Source organism: Diadema setosum, chromosome 10, assembly GCF_964275005.1.
Source record: "Diadema setosum chromosome 10, eeDiaSeto1, whole genome shotgun sequence".
NCBI classification, from domain to species: domain Eukaryota; kingdom Metazoa; phylum Echinodermata; class Echinoidea; order Diadematoida; family Diadematidae; genus Diadema; species Diadema setosum.
This window is the reverse complement of record NC_092694.1, coordinates 18,005,789-18,031,119: the sequence shown is the minus strand read 5'-3', so window position 1 is coordinate 18,031,119 and position 25,331 is coordinate 18,005,789. Positions and strand designations below refer to the sequence as shown.

General features: G+C 38.2%; 1 protein-coding gene across 2 annotated transcripts in view; it reads right to left on the bottom strand.

Moving 5' to 3' along the window:
- Positions 1–2,653: 2,653 nt before the first annotated feature.
- Positions 2,654–25,331, bottom strand: part of LOC140234126 (hippocalcin-like protein 1) — a 50,968-nt gene continuing 28,290 nt past the window's right edge. For both annotated transcript variants that reach the window (XM_072314200.1, XM_072314201.1), the window contains exons 3-5: positions 9,371–9,737; positions 5,253–5,521; positions 2,654–3,602 (exon numbers count right to left, since the gene is read on the bottom strand). In XM_072314200.1, coding sequence (XP_072170301.1) covers positions 3,396–3,602; positions 5,253–5,521; positions 9,371–9,479 — 585 coding nt within the window. In that variant the 5' untranslated portion in view covers positions 9,480–9,737 and the 3' untranslated portion in view covers positions 2,654–3,395. The remainder of the gene's footprint in view (positions 3,603–5,252; positions 5,522–9,370; positions 9,738–25,331) is intronic.

Below are 25,331 nucleotides of genomic sequence, written 5' to 3'. Positions count from 1 at the left end.
AGAACAATTCAACCATGAACATTGAAGTTAGATATATACATCACAATATTAGAAGCATGCATGTTCTTTCAGCCACTCTATATTCTAACAGATCACATGAAGCTAACTGAGATACAACACTTCTGATAATTTATACCACAATAAAATTCAAGAGTGTTCTTGTACCTTTTTTCTTTTTTGGAGAAGCCAGACAGAAAGATGCCTGCATCTTTCAAAGAGAAAATAAATGAAAAAGCAAATCAAAGTCCTTTCAAATGTCCTACTAAACTTTTGTTTTTTACGCTAGGATTTTAGTGCCTTTCTTTTGTGTGACTGTACATATGTATCTGGTGATAAAAGCTCGTCTAGCTACAAGACTGAGCAAGAGAGAATTGTGCCTCGAAACACCTTTCCATGAAGAATGTCTGTGTTAAATCAGATTCTATCTACAAACGCACTCATGTAAATGAAAATGCCAGAAAAAGAATTGTATGCCATCAGTGTGTACATATTTGGTACAGTATCAAATTTGGTATACATTTCTATTTGACACCTCAATGCATAACAGCCAAGGTATACTTCCGGAAAACTAATGGGAGAAAAAAAAAATTAATTGGATGAATATTTCAGACAAATCATTTTGGGCCATATGTGAAGAGATGCATTTGGTTTCCAACCAGCAGGGTTTCCTTCAACTTGATGATGGCATCACTGTGGATGGAACTGAGTACACCTCATTAGACAGAATTCACTCTATCATGGAGACAGGACTACAAAGTTACTTTTATACTCCGGACTGCAAGGGTGGTACATGTATTCTCTCTTTGCACACTACAAGGTTAGTTCGCATGCCATTTATATGCACTGCTCTGCATATAACAATTCCGGGTGCAGTGGATACACAGTTAAATTAATTGACCTACCAATGTTAAACATGTCTTTCTTTATGCTGGAATTACTGATATCACTGTCATATCATCAATACTTCCATAAAGACCAACATGACAATAACCTCTGCACTGAAAAAACAGATAGATGCAGTAGAAAAAAAAAAGTAGAAAGAATATCACAGGGTGGCAGTACCACGAAATTTAAAAGAAGATACAAATTTGGTCACTCGGTGATTGGACCTGGAATATATAGGCTTGGTCATTAATCTTGCTTGGAGACACATTGTGGAACTAATATGGGGATGGCTCACTTGATCAAGTAAAGATTTAAAATGTGCAAAATTACAGAGATTAACAATAAAAAAAAAAAGGAGGGGGCGGGACGACATTTTCATTCAGAAACATTGAAACAAACAACAATAGAATCCTCACGACAAAATAGCAAATAACCTGTTATTAAGGGCAGTCTGATGGTAACAAAAAGTACAACATGATGATGACAACGATACTGATGACGACGATGACATACGACTGCAGTGACGATCACGATAAACTTACAGAGACAAACAAACGGAGAGTTTGCTTCTAACGCTTGAGAAAGGCGGTCAACATCCACTGGAAAATCTTCTCAATATGAAGAATACACAAATGATCAAAGAACAGTACACATCAATCCATGGATTCACTCAAACTGCTTCTGTCTATGTACAGCTGCTGGAAACAGTCATCAACACGGTGGCGGCTGGAAACCAAGAAGCTTCCAGTCCCATTAGTGTCAAATCTCCCATAGAATGGCTGATATTTAATACACCTCCAACCAGTATATCAACATTACATAATTATTCTAACTACATCTACAACTACAACTCAGCAAGGCAGCAACGTCCTGAAATGGCTTCATCCTCAAATTGGCAACACATGAGAAAGAAACAAGCAAGGCAAGTGTCGGTAATTTTAATTTTCTGGAAAGAAAGGACAACATAAAAATATGCTTGTGTTTACTCACGCTCTGCAATGAATTACTGGGAAACACACAAAAACTGCATTTCTTCCCAAAAAAAAAATCAAGTATGAGAGAAAGGCTAAAAATAAAAGAAGAAAAATCAATCTATAGCCTGGGTCACAAAACAATGGAAAGGTGCTAGCGCTGTCTGGATACTACAATCAAACTCATCATAACACTTCATGGGGAAGCTTCTGTGCAATCAGTGTCCAATGCCAGTGTAACACAGCACAAAATTACACACGAAAGTGTGATTAGTGCATAAAGTTGACTACACTCCACACTAGTGTACACTGTACTGTGTGTTTTACACAAAAGGTCTGGCGTAAGTCATCTTCCACCCTGTGTTACACTTGACAACATGCTAAAATCTTGCTTAAACTGCAGGATATAGTTTGACCTGTTCCATGTCTTAAGGCCTAAACAGTCAGCCCTCAAATGTGGTATTACACACTGCTTGTTTTCCTTTTAGTGTGTGATTCCTAATGTTTGGTTTGCATCACTGAAAGAAGAAAAAAAAAAAAGAAAGAAAGAGTGTGGGACAGACGGAACTAAAAACAGCTGATATTTTACTCCCTTCATAATAATCATTAGCTCTAATTGGTCATTGGCTCTTTCATATTTACAGGCTTAATAGCTTTAATGTTTGTATTTTAAATTTTGGAATGAAACTAAACTGTAACTGTACTTCTGTCCCTCCTCTTGAGTTCCAGGCTAGGAAAGACACAGACAATCTGATTTCTTTATACTGTTTTGTCTGAAATGGCAGCCAAAATTATTGTTTGTTTTTTTCTGACATACCAATAAAAGTTCAGTATGCAAGACCGCATAATTGGCCAACTTGACATAGACTGTAGTGATTATGAAATATAAATCTAGAAAAATGCCCCCAGGAAAACCAACAACTGTGACTGTAACCCTTAAAAAAGACTTGCAGTAAGTCATCCCCATCCCTCCTGTAAAATATAACTTTTGTTTCTTAAACATTTAATCCTCTCTACAGTATTTCTGCAGTACCTCAAAGAAGACTTTTTCAAATGCCATTCATGCCAAGAAACTAGCAATCTTATTTCGATAACATTTACCGGTACTCTCACACCCCTGTCCAGGTGGAGGCAATCCATATTAGCACAGCAATGTTGACCTCAGCGGACTATCACTTTATGGTGTCTGGGGGGAAAGTCATACGGAATATACCACTGCCTTCCAAGTCTGGTCTCACGTCAACCTCCAAAATAACGGGGAAACAGACATGTACATACACCATTCCATCACGTCGTGACTGGAAGTCAAACTTCTCGAGAAGAGCATATTATCTACATAGATAGTCCTTGAACTTTACATCATGGCTTTATAAGGTGATGATACCTCTTGCACACAGTTTTGTATCTATTATTGTTTTTCTTACATGATCTCACATCACTTGCTTGTATGTGTGTATATGTGTATGCATGTGTTGGGTGTAAACGTGTGTTGCTGAAATCTCTGGCTCTCCAGGTTACATCTACAGGTAGAAATCGGTTTCACTTCGTGACGGCGCTCCCGCTGGGGTCGCACTGCAGCAGTCGCACTATCGAGGGGTCTTGCTTCGCCCCCTTGATGAACTCCGCCAGGGACAGCTTGCCGTCCGAGTTCTCATCCATCTGCCGGAAGATTTTATCTGTCCTCTTCTCTGGGGTAGACTCGTCTTCGGGCATCTTCATCACTGTACCAACCATCTTGTAGATAGCCTGGTATATATACAAATATATTTTTTTGGAGGGGGTAAGGGAGGAATGGAGAGAATAGGATAACAGAGAGAAATAGATAGATAGACAGACAGATAGGTAGATAGATAGATAGATAAATAGATAGATAGATAGATAGATAGACATAGAGGTAGATAGGTAGATAGATAGACAGACAGATAGGTAGATAAAGAGATAGATAGATAGATAGACAGATTGAGAGATTGATAGATAGAGAGAGAGAGAGAGAGAGAAGGAAGAGGGAGAGGGTGAGAGGGAGATGGAGATGTATGAGATTATTGATGCGTCCAAGCTGCACAAATAACAATATTTCCATATCTTTGGGATGAAGACTGATATTGTAGAGGGAAAGTCATCAAGAGTATCCATACATTCACACAAATCTGACGAGCAATTACAGTTACAGTCAAACCAAACTTGACAGCCAGTCAAATATGTACCTAGTCAAACCTGTCTATAGCAGCCACCCAAGGGAGACGGAAAAAGTGGCCGCCATAGACAGGTGGCTGCTATAGACAGGTAATCCAACTTTGTGTGATTTGCTTACATGTACACGTATCATCGTTGTATTCTTACATGTACATGTATGTGTGTACATATGCACACGTTTGTTTCATGCATTTCACCATGCCAGTGTATATGAAATTGTTGCACAATAGTACTGTGTACTATCATGAAGCAAGCTTAACACTAGTGCATTATTATGATTGAATGAGGGATGAATGCAGCGGTGGCGATCAATGAACGTCGCCCACATAGCTACAACCAGGAAAACATGCTGAATTATCCGCTCAGCTATGGCTCCATTGGGTTTTGGGCCGCTATAGCCAGGTTAAAATCTACCGCGGGAAACAAAATTTGTGGCCGCTGGCCGCGTTAGACAGGTGGCCGCTATACACAGGGTCTTTAACAGGGCTTTTCTCTTGGGAGGATTTTTCAGTGGCCGCTATAGACAGGTGGTCGCCATAGACAGATGGCCGCTAAGGCAGGTTTGACTGTATCTACTTTTTATTCTTCTAGCCTATTTTTGCAGAAATATTCCTCTATGCATTATTTACTTGGGAGTGGAAAAATATGACCTATGCTTTATTATTCCTTCATTAGCAATACAGATATCCACTGCCTTCATTTTTCTGCAGATCAGCATGGGTGCTTGAAACTAACTCTCAGTCAGTTGGAACCACCCGAGCCCTATTGCTTCAAAGCAGCAATCTTGAGAGACCGTCTCACTCTTACCCACTAGAAAGTCTTGTCTTATTCATGCTGTGGTTCAGGGCCCTGTTGCATAAAAGTTGAGATCAAACATATGTCAGGAAATCAACCATAAATCTTTAAAGTCTCAATTCTGATTGGTTGATACTTGTTGTATGTCTGATTTTCTGACTATATCTAATTGCATCTTTTGATGCAACAGGGCCTAGTTCTGTTTTTGAGGGTTATGACTAAATGTCAAAATAAATGGAAGTACTGTAAAATCAGACATTTTTGGGCGCATAAAACTTTTGCATATTTTGTGGAGCCATGATTGGTGAAAGTTCTTGTCCACACGATACAGTGTTGATTTGCAAAAGTTTCACCCTGCAAATATTTCTGGTCCTACGGTATGTGTAAAGTGCCCTCTAGCCTAGTTACCTGGACAATCTCCAGCATCTCACTGCGAGAAATGAAGCCATTTCCATCCAGGTCGTACATACTGAAGGCCCACTTTAGCTTCTCCTCCAGCTTCCCTCGCGACGTCACACTCAGTGCACAGATAAACTCGCGGAAATCGATCGTGCCGTCGCCATTCGAGTCGAACGTGCGGAAAACGTGTTCGGCGAATTTAGAGGCGTCGCCGTAAGGGAAGAAGTTGCCATATATCTTTTTGAATTCTTCCACTGTTAAGTGACCACTGGGACAATCTGTGATACATAATAAACACATAAAAAAAGGAAAAATTAAACACCAGAAAACAAATGAAAAGGCAGAATTTTTCACTGCATTCTGATTCATTGCATACTTCTGCCTGAAGCATCCATGGTAGCCTTCAAAACTATCCAAACTTTGGCCAAAAATTGCCTAATCATGTCTGACAAGTAGTGTATACTCAACATTGTGAAAACCCCCTGAAAAAAAAAAAATGAAATTGACAAAGGGGGCAGAGGGAGGGGGGAAAAGAGAGATAACTCACACATTGGCCAGAAACATCAATACCTTGAGCTCAATATCGCAAATCACTCAATATGAAGTGTCTGTGCAGATATGACACGGATAATACTATGCATTCTGCATGGTATCTTTTATGCATGCATTTCTCTAACACCTTGCATTCACTTTTCTGAACATGTGGTTGACTTTTTCATCTCCACCTGGAGTTGGAATTACACCACATACATGCACTTCTCATATGACACACAGCCTAGTTTTTTTGTTTTGTTTTTGTTTTTTGTTTTTTTAAAGTATGACCTTTTTACCAACAATTATCCTTCATACTTCACTTTCACAAATGCCTCATTAAGCCGTGAGAATCTGTGAACAAGCAATGTCACAAGTGGAGCCTCACAACTTACCACATGTGAGCAATTATAGCTCTGTGAAGGCTGCAAATGCGAGGACAGTGAGATAATTGGCATGTAGATGCTTTGAATCATGCTTGATAATTGCCGAATATGAAATGACAGTAATATGTACTGGTAATTGCTTACACGTCTGTCTGGTATTTACTGGCCACAGCGACACACCAGCATTTCAAAAGAGGGGAAAAGACTAAAACACCTGCCTTCCTTGGTTTTGGGTTCATGAGTAATTGGTGACATCAAACAATTCAAATGCAGGCGAGATTTCGTAGGCAGGGGAGGACAATATATCAGTGTATAAGACTACCTCCCCCCCTCCAAAAAAAGTATGTACAGTATGAACGTGTATATCGTAGGCTAGGAATTCTTTACAGGAGTATCATGTGCATCTCGAAAGTTTCACGATTTAATAGTTTACTTAGTAATAGTAATTTTGATTGCCTATATAATCATCACTGGGTTTGAAAAAGATATGTTATATACAAGCTCTATCACCCTCTTTGGGTGCTCATCAAGTAGGATACAAATCCTGAACACTGCTGAGTACAAGAGGTAGGCAGCTACACAAGACTCTATGAAGGCAGACCGTATCTAGAGCTCAGTTGCCAATATTTTTTGACAATGATGCATCCACGATGCCTGCCTCTGGCAAAGAATGGAATGATTGATTTGTGGGGGACTGACAGATCATGGTGACGCTTTGGTGATAGAGGTACAGCGGAAGGGTGGACGGGGGTTGGGGCAGTGTGGGGTAGATACAGAACGTACCAAGAGATATAACACGGAGAGAGAAAAGTAAGATATTAGAATTAAGAAAAAGGACAGAGTGATTAAAAAAAAAAGATAATCCTGAACAAAGGGATGGGGAAACACACAAACAGACAAACTAAGAAGGGAAGAAAAAGCAAGAAAGAGAGAGAGAGAGAGAGAAAGAAAGAGAAACATAAAACATACAGGAACAGAGATACAGAAATAGACCATTCACTGGCAAAGTGCAGCTGTAATAACTTAAATGCCTTCTAACTTCTCCGACTACTGTGAAAGTGGATATTTTCGCGCGACTAATTTTACGCGCTTGGTCGGGTAAGAAGAGTTTCGCATGTTTTCAATTGCGCGGAATCAAGACATCACACACAGGAACATATGGCTAGCAAAAATATTCGCATGCATTTATTTTCGCAGTAGTTTCTGGTCGCGTGAAATGCACGAAAATTTCAACACCGCGAAAATTTCCACTCTTACAGTACTTGGCTTCCAGTTCACAAGTTATTATCAAGAGACCCTCAACCAGCAGCTAACATCGAACAGAAATGTTTAAATCTCTAAATTATTCATGGTGAATTTGGTACCATGGGTGAATAGAAGTCCTGCAGAACAAACCATTCCCTGATGCTACAAGAGTTCAGGTAAGGATCTGTTGAATAGTCAGGGACATAGCTCACACCACCCCCTTAAAAATGTCATTCCTCTGAGCTGTACTAAAAGGCAACTGGGCTAGGTAGTAACTGGTCTCACCATCCAGCATGGCTTGTGAAGGTTTTACATTCAAAACCCACTGGATTCTTTTATTTCTGGGCAATTTGTCCTGGTACTGGGGTCACGTGCTCAATATTCCATACAGCCTGATCCTCAAAGACCATTATGTAAACAATGCTTCATTAAGGCAAGTCATAATAAAATTGATAATAAAAACATCAGTAGATCTATCTCTGGTGGTTATGCAGAAAGAACAAACTGCTCAGGTTAGAAAATTTGTCATAATAGTCACGTAATGGAGTGGGGCCATTACCACTGCAAGAAATTGAGCCATTGACCGATCTCTAATATGGCCACACTGATCTAGTCTCTTCATAGATGGCCATAATTTCCACTAATACCATTATACAGAGAGAGATGGGGGGGGGGGGGGGTTAAAGAGGGCATTTGTTAGGAGGGATGATGTATTTTAACCCCCTTGCAAGGCAAATATAATTTCTACCTTAATCACAGGGGGGAAAAAAGAATCTTGTATGATACATATTAATGTATGTACTGATTCTTAGAAAAGACAAGACTATCTCAAAAATGGATAAAAACAAGAAGAAATATTACATCCACACTTGCCTAATACAAATGTGCTGACCTCTTTGATAACAGTTGAATCATTCTACAAAGAGAATATACAAATAGGGATCACTTCTGAACTTGACTCATTGAGGACGGACTGATTTTGCTACAACATTTCCCATAGACACTTGCCAGATTATACTCGGGACTCGTGCTCAACGGGTTAAGCTAAACAATACTCTTTCGGATTTATTGGAATCATCAGTAGGAGCAGAGAGGGGTTGGTTTGAGATAGGTAAGGTGTAAAACAGGTGGAGTGTGAGTGGACAGGGGTTGGAGAGAGGCATGGTGGAGAGAGGGGTCTAGGGCAATTACCCTGGAACCTTCCCCTTCCCCTAACCCAATCCTAACCCTAAACCTAACCCTAATCTTTACTTTAACATTATCACTAACAAGTAAATAGCCGGGGGGGGGGGGGGGGGATGATACGGGAGAGAGGTAGTGGAAGAAGGTGAGGTGAGGTGAGGTGAGAGGGGTGGAGCAGAGACTGGTGGGGTGAGAGGGGGTGTTGTGGTTTCAAGGCTGGTTTGAAGGGAGTGTTGTGGGAAGGGCAGTGGTTTGAAGGTTGGTTTGAGGGGTAGGGTCAGAGGGGGTGTGGTAGGAAGGGCGGTAGTTTAAGGGGGGAGGGGTCGAGACCGGGTTTGGTGTGAGGGTGGCAATTTGAAGGATAGTTTGTGAGGGGTAGGGTGAGAGGGGTGTGAAGGAAGGGTGGTGGTTTCAGGGGTGCTTTCAGAGGTGGTGTGGTGGGTGGGATGGTGATTTGAGAGTGGTATGGTGGGAAGGGTGTTGGCTTGATGGATAGTTTGACGGTTAGTTTGAGGGGTGTGGTGGGAGGGGCGAGGGTCAGAGGGAAAGTGATGGGAAGGGGGTTGGTTTGAAGTGTGGTTTTCAGAGGGGTGTGGTAGAAAAATCAGGTGATTTGAGGGATAGGGTGAGAGGGAGTGTGTTGGGAAGGGTTATAGGTTCCAAGGATCTTCTAATTAGCCACAATGTACAACGTATGTAGACGATATGTTACTACAAGCACTTAGCAACTGGGCCGGCAACTTTTATAGGAGGAATGTTATCCTACAAACTGTGCCGACTCACCTTTGAGAAAGCCCTTGTACCATTCTTGCAGTTCATGCTCATTGAACTCTGTGTTCTCCCTCAAGTCAGTCAGCATCTCCGGCCTCAGCTTGCTGTTCTGTTTCCCCATGGTGGTGGCTCAGTCCTGCCTTGGTCCACCCAGATCTGTCCTAGCCAGTCCTCTCTTGGCCGAAGGTTTGGTCTATCTCTCTGGATGACTTTCTGCTCCGCTCCCTGTGACTGATGGCCTGGATATTACTCTTCCTCAGTGAACGTCTGTTACCAAGGGTTAATCTACCACTAGACTCGGCATCCAGTCTACCAAGTCGGTCCAAGAGATGGAGCTTGTACGGCTTCCAGCAAGAATGGCAAGAAGCTGACTGCAATTCTGGAGAAGAAAGAGATGATTTATATACAATGAAGGTTAAGTGATGACATACAATGACTTTGACGCAGCTAACATGATAATGACGTCCCTTTACCAAGACGTCATGGAATCCATTCAAGTTTCTTTTCATCATACTCAGTAATAGCATTCCTCAAGACTAATTATCAGACAGCGCCACGGGAAGTTAAATTTATTCTTCAAGGACTACTCTTGATTTTATTTTGCAGTAAAATGGAGACTTCAGTTCTGATTTTGAGACTGAAGTCCACTACGAAGCAGAAGACATAGTAATGTGGTGTGTCATTGTGTTACCCCATTAAAGTCAGAGGTCATGAAAGGACAACAAAATGTGGTTAATGCAGACTTTGGCAATTTCTTCAGTCAGGTTTACTCCCTTGTATAAACCCAGTATACAAATTGTTGAGATTTCTAATGCAGAACTGAAACTTCTCCATCTTATCTTCCAGTGTAAAGTTTCCAACTCCTGTATGAAGAAAATTACTGTATACTGTGTACACACAGTGTTTATTTCTGGAAGTTGACTGACATTTGCAAATTATAAGCTCACAAAAGTATTGTCTCCCATAACATAACTGCACTGCATGTTGACTCCAAGTTAAAGGTCCTGTTTACCTTTGGGAACAGTGTTTTAAAAAATATTCAAAACATCACTTTTTATGCATATGTGTACCTCAGTTGTATAAAAAAAACATCCTACCATATAACAGTTTTTGCAATAAAGCCTTAAAGGGACTGTACAGTACTGATTGTGGTGAGGATTCAGGTTAATAACATTCCTAAGTGAGGTAATGAGAAACCTGTTACGAAATATGAAAGAGCATTTAATTCTAAAAAGGATTCAACGTTTATTTGATGAAAATTGGTTTTCAATTGGCTGAGATATCAAAAAAAGTAAATAAAAGGCAACAGGCCACGCCTTTTATTAGGATCTCTTTGTTTCACCTTGTTTTTTGATATCTCAGCGATTTCAAAACCAATTTTCATCAAATAAACTTTTGATTCCCCTTAGAATTGCATGCTCTTAGACATCTCATAGAGTAGTTTCTGAATATCTCATTCTGAATATCTGAATATATGATTCTGCTATGAAGAAACTTAAAATGACAGAGACCAATGTACTAACTCATAGTATAAATCTTAGCTCTTTCACTTCTGGTTCTAGAGAAGAAGATTTTTATAGACTCCTTAATTTTTTATCACTTTCTTAATTTTTTATTTCATTTTTATTTCTTTATTTCTTTATTAATTAATTAATTTATGTATTCATGTATTTATTTATTTATTTATTTATTTATTTATTCATTTATTTACTTATTTTTATTTTTTTTTTTTCGGGGGGGGGGGGCACCTGTTGGGGCATGGTGCCCATTTGAACAATCTGAGATCCAATCCCCCTTGGTGTGCTACCTGCCAAGTTTGGTGAAAATTGGTCGTGAGGTTTTCAAGAAGATGAAAATATAAAAAGTTTACACATGACGTACGACGCATCACTGACGGCGGACGCCGGATGAAGAATGATCGCAATAGCTAAAAACCAAATTTTCAATGTGCAAGTTAATACATTTTCAACTTTGTTATACTGGTTTTGCAATTAATGAATCATACATCTTTAGTTGATGTATTCACCCATCGCTAATATCTGGAACAATTAGTCATGCCAGAGTGTAAGTTTGTGTATGTGTACAACATTTTCATATGAATACAAAGTTTAGAGATATATACAAACATATATAAAAGATTAGGAGTAGAAACCCTTATACACTGATGGTTATCAAGTGAAGGTTTCATATTGACTCTCTTGACCTTTCGTTACATCTTCAAATTCATCCCTCGCAAGGGTATGTCAATGCTGTCTGCATTGAATAAACCCATCCCTAAATTAAATTTATGATCTGACCTACTTCTAAATACCACCACGCAACGATTCAATTGCCATCTTTGGCAATCATCTCTACATTTTGTCATTCAATCAACTCAGACTCTATGTGGAGATCGCGTAGGTGCGCGGGAGAATAAGTCCAGTGTTTCGTGCAGCAGTCCATGCAGCAGCAACCCTGCTGGGCCCGGTTGGGAATAAGCAGCCAAATGAAGACAGGGCACACTCTAAAATGACTGAGATCCTTTTTATCTCTATGACAAGAGTAATGGCTGCAATGGTTGGAACAGGTGGAGCCGGTTTATAAAGATGGCTGCACATTTCTTTCCATCTCTCCCTCTTTCACTCTCGTCTGTTCTTTTCTTACATCCACATGCCCTACCAGATCTTGATCAATCCCATCCTCAATCCCAACTCAAATGCCAAGCAGTCAATGCCATACTGCATGAATATTCCATATCAAATACTGAGACTGTCGTCGGTATCTAAATCTGAAAAGGGTACTGCTAAATAAGGCTTGGGTAAACTTTAGTTTACTGTGGCTTCAGCAGTTATATATTCTAATAAACTTTTTTGTTTGTTTTATAAGGGGAGAATAACGCCTGGGTTTACAATACAGTATATATGTATGGAATGCCTTAATCTGGAAATAATACTATCGAGTAATGCAAGAGATCCATCAAAAAATAACATAAAGAAACAGACTACACTGGAATGTGAGGAGTCTTTATAACACATTCCAAACAACACACATTCTTTGTAATATCATTGTAGATTTTCACTGAGAGTCATCACTTAAAGTTGACAGCATAGTTAGTACATGTAGGCAGTGAACTCCATGACAGAAAATCGTGTATCTTCATAGTGAGTCAAGAGGAGTCTTAGGGGTAAAGCCAGGCTGCATGGCAGATTAGTGACACAAATCTACAGGAACTATACACTGGCAAAACGATAAGTTTGATGTGAAATCCCACAAGAAATTCTAATATCTTCCCTTTGAGTGCTTTTAGATATTTCTCAGCACAGGCAAAAACAAACAATCCTTTAAATGCAAAAAAAAAAAAAAAGAAAGAAAAGGAAAAAAAAAAAGACACAATGACCCATTACCCAGCTCTGTTTGATCTCTCTGTGAAAGACAATTAGGTTTATTTAGCGTCATTCATATTGCAATTCAAATCATGCTTTTTTGTGTGCTCTTGTTCTAGTTCAAGTTCAAGTTCAAGTTTTATTTAACCAATTCATTAAACATTTGACATTTTACAAGAGGATACAGCATTAAGAATAATGAATGGTTCTCATACAAAAAATAAATTGCACTAAAAATCACACCAGTTAAAAAAAAAAATCACAACCAAAATCACACTGGTTTGAGTAAGGCCAAACTGCATGCGTGAATCTCACAAGATCGACCTGACTTTGACCCCACTGAGGTCGTTTGAGGCGGTATCCATACAGGTGGTGGGAAAAGAACCCCTGCCTTCCTGGTGAAGTCAGACTAATCTCCCATTGACACTGAGGGCAGCAGACACCTGTGCCAGTCCTGCTTCATGCAGAGGAAGTGTCCGTGTGTGGAATGTCAGGAAATGTTTTCTTTCTGACGTGATTTAGCGCGTCAGAGCGAAAGCAAGTTGAGGTCAAAGTGGCAGACTTGACACGCTTAGTAGAGTGTCTCCCCGCCCTGGACCATAATTCATCCACGGTTTGGCTCTCAGGTGCCACATTCATGTACAACAAGCCCACGCACCCAGATTTACCACATTTACGCATAATAGAACAATCACAACCCACTTGCTTCAAAATTCAACACACTTTGTCTGGTTTATTTTTTGGAGTATCTGGGTCTCTCTCCCAAGGTCAAAATAATATTCTCATAAGATTTTTTTTTCTCTCTCTCCCATGCAGAGATAGAGCTTGAAAGTACAATACAATATCACATTCAACTTGACTTTAATACATAGAGGCTAATCAAATAGAATGACATAGTTCTACGCCCCGGCTTTTTTTTTTTTCTTTTTTCCCCCAAAATTGGAATTAAATTTACAAGTTATAGAAATTTTCAAGTTTTACATTTTTTATAAATTCAGTATCAAAATAGTAATTTTGGTCAATACCCACACACAGACTTGGAAAAGGCTGTGACATTATTACCTCAGAAGGGCTGTACTAAAAAAAAATTATATAAATAAATAAAATTACAATCATGTTTTCTGTTGATGATTTACGTGTTGCTGTTCCTTTCCCCTTAAATATATTGCTGCTGGATCATTACAAGGCTCCAACAATTTGATGCAAAGGATGTTTAACTTCTAAGTCTTAACTAATTTTAGGTTAACAACTTTAGGAGATTATTGAAAATTTGTGTACAATTCATTAGGAGAGTTTGAATACCAAAACTTGAGCTTCTTTTGCAAGGATAGACACAGAAAGCAGAGAACAGCTAACAAAATTTCTGACATGAGCAAATAACAAAGACTTCTATATGTGGGACTGATTACCATATTCCAATGTATTTTCGGTAACCTATGGGTAAATTTTGGAGGTTTAAATGACATATCTTTCTCAAAAAAGGCTGAATGAAATAAGCTGCTAAAACTCGCACGCGAATACAAATGGATGTATATACATAGAAATGTCCATAATGCCGAAATCCCTTTCTGGCATTTCAGAAACCACCAGTATTATCACAATGAACAACTGGTGCACTCCATATAGAATTACCTAAATGGTATCAAAACATAGCAAACTTTAACATTTTTCAACTGTGTCAATTTAATGTAATGTGGATTGAACTTTAAACTCAACAATCATGTCAAGATACCACATGCTTTCCTCCAAATATCCTTGCTTTCATACCTCCATGCACACACACATAGTTTCATGCCTTCTTCATGTCCAAACTTTAGATTTGTTGTAGGTGTACATTGTCCTTTGTTTGTTTTGGTGTCAAATTTTCCCATAATTTGTTTCTCTTTGGTTGTTCCAACTTTTACTGGTTTGTGTTACTATGAACACAAGAAATTTACACTTTTAACCATTGCCATATTTTCCTCTCCCACAATGACTGTACTTTGGCTTCAGAGGTCAAATGAAGGTCATCTCACAGATGGAGAGTGAACTCATTTCTTTGGCTGTGAGTGACAGCCCCAGCAAATAGGAATTGATATGTTATCTATGCCAGAATTTTGATGACAGTCTGGTGTCCATATATACACCCAGACAGGCATTCAGACAAGAATTTTGAAGCAATGGCTCTTTCAGCAAATGAACATGTTGATTAAAGGAGACCTATGTGAGTATCTTTTAAGGTAGAATGAGCGCTTCATAAGAGTCTCTCTATTATTATTAATAGGCTATTAAAGGAGTATTTGTGTTCATAGTGTCAGATTTAATTTATGAATACATGCCAATGATATATCTATAGCATGGCAATGATTTCTGAAAAAAAAAAGAAACCAACAAATTGTCATTTTCCTGGGTATGGATTCCTTGAATCGCGTGCGTTCACATCATTCTCCTGGGCACACGACGAAGTGATTACGGCAATTATGGAATTTGTATCAAGTTATGTAATATATTTTCATGTGCAACATTCTCCTGTTTATGCATTTTCATTTTATGCGTGTGTGATGCTCATCGCTTCTAAATAATCGGGCATCGAAAATCGTGAGGAGCTTTTGCTTCAGGACAGAAGATCCTCAGGATGCAGAGCTTTATAGTAACTGTGTTCATACAATCCATCATCTCATCTGCTAGTGCTTTCGCACCACAAATAGAAGCAACACGTGAAAAATATAAATACTTCCCCCCCCCCTCCCTCGTTGGTCCTGACTCTGTCTTTCATCTGTGCATAATATGCACTAGAGTTCCTACTTGAAGAACTTGAAAAACAACAACACACTCACATATTATACATACAAACATACACAAACACACACACACACAAACAGAAACATACAAATAATATCTGAACTGCAATAAAATCATACTACGGTAGATACCTTTCATCTCACTCAGCATTGCAATATACAAGTGAAAGTCAAGTTGCCATAACTCACTGTGTGAACAGACCTACAACTTGTACGCCAAGCTTTTGAGTTGTTAGACCCCCAACCGCCTTCTGACTGATCTCCTTGATAAAAAGACTTTGCTCACTATCAAGTGCGTCTTCGCTCACTAACTGCGCTATTGTAGTTTGCTTCAATGGTACACTCACGTACACTTTCTATGTCTGCACCACTAGCATAACAGCCTCAATCTAGATATTTCGGGGAAAGAGCTGAAAGTGAAGGAGTATTTCATGAGATTTACTGAAGCATGTCCACTGTACTCAACACACAAACCCATTTATAACTGAGTTAAAGAGAACCTTAAGTGCTGCCAGGTTGATTTCAAAAGGCAGATACACAAGAGGTTAATGGCCTGTCTAAAATTCTACCAAGAAAGCTGTACCAAGAAATATGTGTCCCACACAATACAAAAAGCTGGTATCGACAGCAACCAACATAATTACTCAGGAGCTTACAGCACAAAGGATGAAAATCGTTATAAAACCCTGGTACCAGTTGATACATCATGTGGAAATGACATTAAAGAGATTTGAAGCTGACAGCTGAACATTATAATGTGAATCTATCTATCTATCTATCTTATCTATCTATCTATCTATCTATCTATCTATCTATCTATCTAACTTATCTATCTATCTATCTATCTATCTTATCTATCTATCTATCTATCTATCTTATCTATTTATCTATCTATCTTATCTATCTATCTATCTATCTATCTATCTTATCTATCTATTTATGTATCTATCTATCTTATCTATCTATCTACCTATCTATCTATCTATCTATCTATCTATCTATCTATCTATCTTATCTTATCTTATCTATCTATCTATCTATCTATCTATCTATCTATCTATCTATCTTATCTATCTTATCTATCTATCTATCTATCTATCTTATCTATCTATCTATCTTATCCATCTATCTATCTATCTATCTATCTTATCTATCTATCTATCTATCTATCTATCTATCTATCTATCTATCTATCTATCTATCTATCTATTTTAATACCTACATACATACCTACCTACCTATCTATCTATCTATCTATCTATCTATCTATCTATCTATCTATATATATATATATATATATCTATCTATCAACAGTACCTTTCCTTTCAATTATTTTTAGCATTTAGGAAGATTAGAGGTACATGTACACTGTATGCTTGGTATAGGAAGCAAGAAACACAACTGTGAACGCATCTAATGCAAACAAAACCTACTTTGTGTGTATGTGTGTGTGTAGTTTGCTTTTGCAGGTACATAATCAATGCATACAGACATATCTTCACCTGCTACTTGTTGACTGACTATAAGGAAAGGACGGTTTGAGAATACAGTGATCACAGCATGGGAGGAAAGAATGAGGTAGAAAGAGGAGCTTGTAAGTCACAACTCAAGACCACTTGAGACACAAAAACAGAAATAATTAATCATTGTCTTTAGAGTAGCACCTTACACAGACAAAGTAATGGTTAGGACCGAGAGAGAGCACTCAAAGTGAGGCAACATTTATCCTGGTAAGGCTGCTGTTTTGAATGAAAGCAGGCAAATCAAGGCAGCAAATTGGACGAGTAATGTGATATTGAAAAATGCTTATACAGGAGTGTCATCTCACACGATATCCCACGAGTCATTACTACAATCTGTCTTGGTTTTGATGTTTTGGTGAAAAAGGTTTTGTTATCCACTTTGGCAAGTATACTAGTAGGCATATACTTTTCAACAACAGCAACAGCAGCAGCAGCAACAACAATAACAACAACAACAACAACAACAACAACAACAACAACAACAACAACAACAACAACAACAACAACAACAACAACAACAATAAGAATAATAATAATAATAATGATAATAATAATAATAATAATAATAATAATAATAATAATAATAATAACAATAATAATAATAATAATAATAATAATAATAATAATAATAATAATAATAATAATAATAATAATAATAATAATAACACTAATAACAACAACAACAACAACAACAAAAAGCCAATGAGCAGGAAGTAAAGAAATAAAGCTAAGCCACACAATTTGTTAATGAAAATTTCCAATCTTGACAGGCCTTCCAATATTGCATGAATTCCATACAATCACCACACATCGTCTGTCTGGACGAACTCTCATCTGCCCCTGTACAAAAATGGCACAACCCTTGAGGTGTACGATTTGACACACATTCGCCAGATCTTGTAGCCACCGAGCACGATGCATTAAAACCGCATGGAAATCCACAGGCAAATTTATTGCAAGATGCCTGGGGCTTTAATATGTGAATTAGGAATAAATCAATCTGAAGTGATTCATCTTCCATGACCTGAAGAGTGCAGAAGAATTGAATAGATATAAAATCATGTATTCTCAGTGAGATTCTCCTGTTTATGTAAGCTTCAGTGCAGTGTGGAAAAGACCAGAAGAAGGTAAATGCCAAACAATGTCTTGCTTGCATATTGCAACTTGTGATTATAGTGTTTTTTTTTCAGTATACTTCATTGACCTTTGACCCTAGACCTTGTTTAACTTCACAAATCAAATATTTTAATTTGACCAAAATCTGAGGTGTGAGTTTATTAGTGGTCATAGCTCAAATCTGTTGAAAGTTATTGAGAGTATACCTCTGACCACAATACTGCAGAGTACAGTGCTTATCAGGGAATTCAAAGATGACTGACCTTTTGATCTCTGACCTGTTGGACTTCACCCATATTTACATTTTTTTTTATAGGTTATGTACCTGTGGTTTGAGTTTGGTGGTCATAGCTCAAAGCTTTTGAAAGTTATAAAGAGTAGACCAAATTGTTGATGACACAGACTCGACAACGAGGAAGACGATGAAAAAGTGATGCCTATGTTGGCTTTCGCTGTGTATGTGATACACAAAAGAAATTCAGAAGGGAACAAAATGTAAAAACAACGTGGTACTGTGATAGGGGGCTCTATGGCATTGTGTGCTGGTATAAGACTCTTGACTTTCAGTCAGAGGTCCCAAGTTTGAATCCTGTCAAGTGCTTACGTCCATAGACAAGATGTTTTTACCCACCAAGCACCATGTCCCTCTTGACCCAGGCACAAAAATGGGTACCTTACAACACTATATAGCGTAATAACGATGGCACGGCCCTCTTGCAGTGCTGTGGTAACACTGAAGAGGCTACCAAGGATAAAGAAGGCCTTATAATCACAAATATAATCATATTTCATCATTTCAACTTGGACTCAGAACTGGTACATATCACCTTCTGTGCTAACAATCAAATAATGAAGTCCCTTGTCCAAGAAATCACTACCCCTCAATATTTACGGGTAATTGAAGCACTTTCACTTCAATAACATCATCATTTTTTACAACAGTGCTGCAGAGGGGGAAAAAAAAAGGTTTTTGTATCACATTGTCAAGAAAGGAAATTCTTACAAAACCATTCCAGCCGAAAAGAGGATGCTACACGTTCTAGCAAAGCCGCAAGAAGGATAACACCACCGAGACACCAATGATGAAGACATTCACCCCTGGCAGCTGGGTGATCCGAGAGAATGAATTGCCCTGATATAAGGCAGTCTGATTGAGGTCTATCAGCCATTTGTCATTACACTCTCATTAAGCCAGGTGCCCCGGCCTGGTGGTGGTACACTTCTACTGGCATGATTTCCGGCAGCCTAGAGCTTTAAAGATCATGACTTTGCATCAGCCGAGAAGGGAAATGGCCGTATAATTGCACAGAGTCAGCAAGGGTCAACTCTCTCACGCATTTCTCACGATGATGAGGGATTCAATCCTATCTGTATCAGCATGGATCGGTATCAGTATAGACACTGCAGATGGGCCATCTGCATGCATTGCCTGCTGTCCGAGGCTACTCTCTCAAAGAGTGTGGAATACAAAGTGAACCTTCTTGTATTTCCAATTTGATGGAAGAAAACATATGGCAACTCTTGAAAAGGTAATAATTTTTGCACGGACACACAGACACAGACAGATAGACACACACTCACACTGGCACATACACCATATACTCACAAAAAGCATACAAACACATTGATACAAACAGCTTGAAAGGGTGAAAATGTTCAAATGGAAGAAAAATTAAGACTAGATAAAGAAAAAAAAAAATCAGTCTACGTTGAAATAATGGTACCTCTAAATGTCAACATATTTGTGTTGTCAAACGTAAAAATAGCTTAAGTAAAATTGATTGGGAAAGTGGTGATATATTGTGAATTTCAAAGGGTAAATAGACATGAAAAATATGGACGAACATCCTTTGTCTGCTTTCTAGTTTGACTGCCTTCCTACATCTACTCTAAATTATCATGTTTCAGCGAATAGCTGTTTTTTCAGAGTTTTTGAATAATCACAAACACATTCATAAATCACATATTATGATAAATATACAGAGAATGTCCCACACTAGGTATTCTCTGTTCGGATAATCCACTTTATCTATGATTTGACCTTGATTTTAATGTTCAGGCTGTTCAAGGCATTATAGCATATTATACATGTACTTAATAAGCACTGCATGGGATACCACTGTAGGGCAACTATGCCATATATGAATGAGTCTTTTGTATCAAGTAGTAATGTTACAGATACAGTTATCATTAATGATATTTATGAAAACTGTTAGTGTCAATAAATAGTGCAACAAGCAATCTCATTACTGTTGCAATTAGGATCATCATCATTAGCCTTGTTTTATCACAAGGACTGTTTTTTTTTTTAAGCCTAATTGACAACAGATGAAATCAAGTTTTATACATATATCTCTCTCTCTCAATTACAGCACAGTTTTGATTCTATTTTGTGCATATGTAGGCAGTATTACATGTATGTAGACTGTAAATACTGCAGTTCCTCACAGGAAGAGTCTCATAAAGTGTGCATGATTTCCATAGCAACCATTATGATGTCATGTGATTGGCAACCAACCAATACATTTGAGGTTAAGCATGCAGCTGACTTCAGACAATGTTTGTAAAGTTCGGCTAACAGGTAGATGATTTCTGGGCCTAAACTTGGCTCTGATGACATCAGCACCACATGACTCAAGACCCCCGAATATGTTTTGCTCATTAACCGCTATCTCCAATGTCTTACGTCCTGTCCATTCACATTTCCACAAGTCTAATTTTTTCAGTTTTATTTTTTTGTGTTCACATTTTGAAATACTGCAGTATTCCACTACAGGAGTGACTTGGCCTTACGATCCTAAAAACTGCAAATTCTGATTACGAATTTGGGGTATTTGAAGGTTCACCACAAGAAGCACCCTATGGCATGCCATCGTCATTATTCTGCACAAACTACAATCCAGCCTTCACTTTTCAGGAAGAAGATGCCAATGCAAAAACATTTACTTGAGATGGACACCTGGGCCACATTTTATAAAAGATGTTAGAATAGCAACTCTTGTTGGAATGGCAACTTCCCATAGCAACAACCAACAGGAAGCTGGATTCTTGTTGTTACCATGACAATTGCCATTCCAGCAAGAGTTGCTAACATATCAACTTTTTTTAATGAAATGGGGCCCCCATTCTGAATAATCACAATACTTTACTTGAGCAATTCAGTTTGGGTGAGCTAAAAACAAAACAAAACAAACAAACTTAGAAAGTAAAGCATAGAATTTGAATGAACTTTATCAGCAAACTATACAAAGTAACCATTCATGCAGATAGCACTATAATTATGTACAGTCCTATTGCCAACAAAGATACACTTGTATATACTTTAAAATGAGGAATGTTGGCGTGCATTTTAATTTCGCGAATTTCGCGAGCGCCAACATTCGCTGAAATCAAAACGCATGCAAAAGTTCTTGTCTACACTATATGCATCAAATGCCAGTGGCAATTTGCAAAAAATTTCATGCTGCAGAAAAGGCTGTCGGCTCCAATTCGCGAAAATTTAATGCCGCCAATATATGTTTTACAGTAATAGATACCATGCACCATTTCCTACAGGAAAACCCTATCCGTATCAGTGGCCTGCCATTTCTTGAAATGGTTTTTAAAGCAATGGCAAGAACAAATTAAGCATCTCTGTAGGTTTATGTGCATTTCAAAAAATTTGTATTGTGAGAAGAAAAATGTCATAACTTGTTAATGACCTACAATGCATTTGCTTGAACAGAGACCACAGAAACCATCTAATGAGCGTTAGGACAAATTTCCTTAATCCATTACAGGTCTATCCCTTTAATCCCATGGATGCGTGGCAAATATTCCTGGTATTGCAGAATATCATGGCAGGTTGTAATGAGTTTTGAAGTCCTCTGATTCTCTAGCATAAACTGACATAAATTCTTAACAGAAGATGACTTTTTCCTTCATAGCAAAACAAGTAAACTCTCTATCTGGAATAATTTCTACATGGACTCTTTGGATCCCTGCAGTTGCAGTGACTTATTTCAGCAAAGCAAATCATAATCAGCAATATGCAACCATACAATTTTCTGATGGCTAAAAAGATGTGAGCATCTCACAGGTGCTCATATCTTTTTAGCCATCAGAAAATTGTGTGGTTGCATATTGCTGATTACGATTTGTTTTGCTGAAATATTGGATGTTGTTTCGTTAATTCTATGCATAGCATTTTGTCAACTAGAAGTATAATGGGATTATAAAAAGAAAATGAACTGGATGGTAGTTGGCACAAACATACATATCAAAACTGAAAAAGGAAGAAATTAAACAAAACAATCTCAGCACTGTAATGAATGCATTTACTGAACAACCCTTCTCATAATACTGAGCAGGAATTTTTCTTTTAAATCACAGTTGATATAGGCCTATATACATGAATACAACAATATTCAAACCAATCTCTTTGCCAAGAATGATAAATTGATAAATTCCTTAATAATTGAAAAGAAGTAATGCCCTTCAAGTCAGGTGAACTGATCTACGAAGCATGCCTTCAGTGAAAGTCAGATTGGACCCTGCATGGGGTCCCTTTATGGATGACTCATCGCAATAAAGACTGCCAATAGTTCAAGGTAGACTGGTACAAAAATACTTCAACTTTCCCTGTGCATATCATGATTATCTAAAACAAATAAGAAAGAAGCCATAAAAAATGACGGAAATATATCTCAAACTTATTGCTTGTAGATGAAGTTCAAATGATAAAATCTCTGCAAATACTGTGAGTATTATTCACATCTTGAATACAAAAACAAGAAATGGGGAAACTCCTGGATGGGTATTGAAATGCATCAGTAGGCGTGTCTTCATCAGCCCGAAGTTTCAAAATAGCGCGCTATCTTGCGGTTACCAAACTAGTCCGATGTCAAAATAGCACGCTATCTGTGTAGTGAAGACGCAGATAGCGCGCTATTTGATCGGGAAAATTTCCCCCAAAATCTTGGTCTAATTCGTCAACTAGAGCGCTAATTCGTGAAATAGCGCGCTAATTTGGGTGCGTCTCCATCAGCCCGAAATTTTCTCGATCCCTCCACGCTTCTGGTTCGCCAGCTGGCAATGGAAAGCGCATGTACAAGCTAGTGATTGTGTATAGTACATTACACGCACGGTGTATTCACGGATCACATGTGTGTACTATAGGCCTACTGTTGTTGACATCTTTAAAAACCAGGGAGGTGATTTCTCTCACCTCCCTATTAAAACTCAGTGCTGTGCATGCAATCTGTTTGTTTGTTTTTGTAACTTCTTCTTCTGGTCCACTCTACCTTAGCTGAAGATTCTTGCAGATTGTGTGTATTTTGGATTTGTTTAAACACTGCAATTCGTTAATTTCATATAAGATGCCTCACTGGACAGAAGAAAGAGTAGCGTTATCAATATCCCTTTGGAGAGAATTTCCTGTACTGCTCACCTCCCTGGTTGTAGAATCGTACATACGGTGATATAGGAGATTTTGAGCGGGAAAATCCATTCTCGAACCGCGAGCTAGGCAGAGTAATATTGCAAAGTGCACATGCGTCAATTTTCGGACTAATTTCCCGAAGCAGGCTGTTCGAACTGATGAAGACGCACATTCGCTGTATCGGGCTATTTTCTAAGACCGCAAAATGTCCCGCTAGTTTGAACTTCGGGCTGATGAAGACACGCCTAGTGTTAACTACATTGCAGTCTCTTTCAAGTTTGTTCATAGTAATATTGGTCCACTCATGAATAGATGTGGGGATGGATGTATCACAGCTTGAGCAATGTAACTATGTATACAAACATCTAGAATCTGTCAAAGCTTTTATGGAAGTGGTAATTGCTTTAAAAGTTTTCATTGATATGCTGCCCTATTCCTTCTTCAGATTCTAAGGGTGATGTTTTCTTTCAGACAACCTCCAAAATACTTTAGTATCATGTGGTAAAACATGGCTGCTTCCATGTGTGACATCTCATAGTGAATAATCACTACATATCTAGAGACTCCCAACCTTCTCGCTTTTACCGCAGGACATCTCCTGCTTTGCGGCCATTTTCACAAAATTTCTAGCTCTCCCGCTAGAGTTTGAATTTCTACCCTGCTCTAGATGCGTGTCTCAGGCTTAAGATGCATTTTCTCTTGCTTAAAAATTAGCTTTCTCCCACCCAGCTTAAGAGTTTTTTTTTTTTTTTTTTTTTTTAATTTTCCCGCATTTTGTGCAACATGAAACTAACACGTAAATGAAAGCACACAATTTTTCATTATATTTTTTTTAAAAATAAGAATTATTTATTTTATCATTAAAGCCCTTAACCACCGTGGCAGCGGTGAGTTGTTTGAAGTGCTTGCTCTACTGCCGTGACCATCCATGAAATTAAAATACACTAAAATTCATCTTGCCCGTCCATGCGCAAAAAATCATTCATGGGAAAATTTCTGCTTTTACAAAATATAAACAGGTTGCCGGTGGCAATGACAGAATTTTTTTGCGCATAAATTCACAAACTAAGGTTAGTGTAAATCAAGTCCATAGCATTAATTTGCGTCAATGGACTAGTATCATAACAGGCTTGAAATATGCATACAAATTGTGTACCTTACACATATGTGTCAGCATGCATTCATTATTGGATGTCTTATTCAATCCAAACTGGAGTAATTCATGGCCTAGATTAAAACTGCCTTTATGAATTCTGGTCTTTGCTTTTGTTGTTGTGAGCTTACTCTCCCCATCTCTGTAATTATCAACCCTGTCTGTTTCTCTTCCTTTCTAAAGGAATACTAACTGTTAGGTAAATATTTGGGCTAATAATTTAGAGCTTCTTGGACTCCTAATTGCAAAGTGTTCTCCACTGAAAAATCTTGGACCTTCAGCAACAGCAAGTATTGTAGCAGTCGTATATTGTACAGCAGAGACTACTTCAGGTTTATCAGTGCAGTAACTGAGGGCCAGAAATAAATCAATACAGATTCAAATTCATGTTTGCAGTTTTTAACAGCAGCTGATGGTTATCATCTAATAGCATACAAAATTATGACTAATTTTCTATCATGTCTGTTCTGAAAGTAAAGACACAAGCTAGATACTCACAGGTGAGAGTATGCATTGAAGATAATACCAGAATTTTAGGAGTTCGGTCTAGGAGTTCCCAAGAGCACATGGGGATTGTTGCTAGATGATTCTTTTCTCAAAATAAAGTGGACATTCCATTT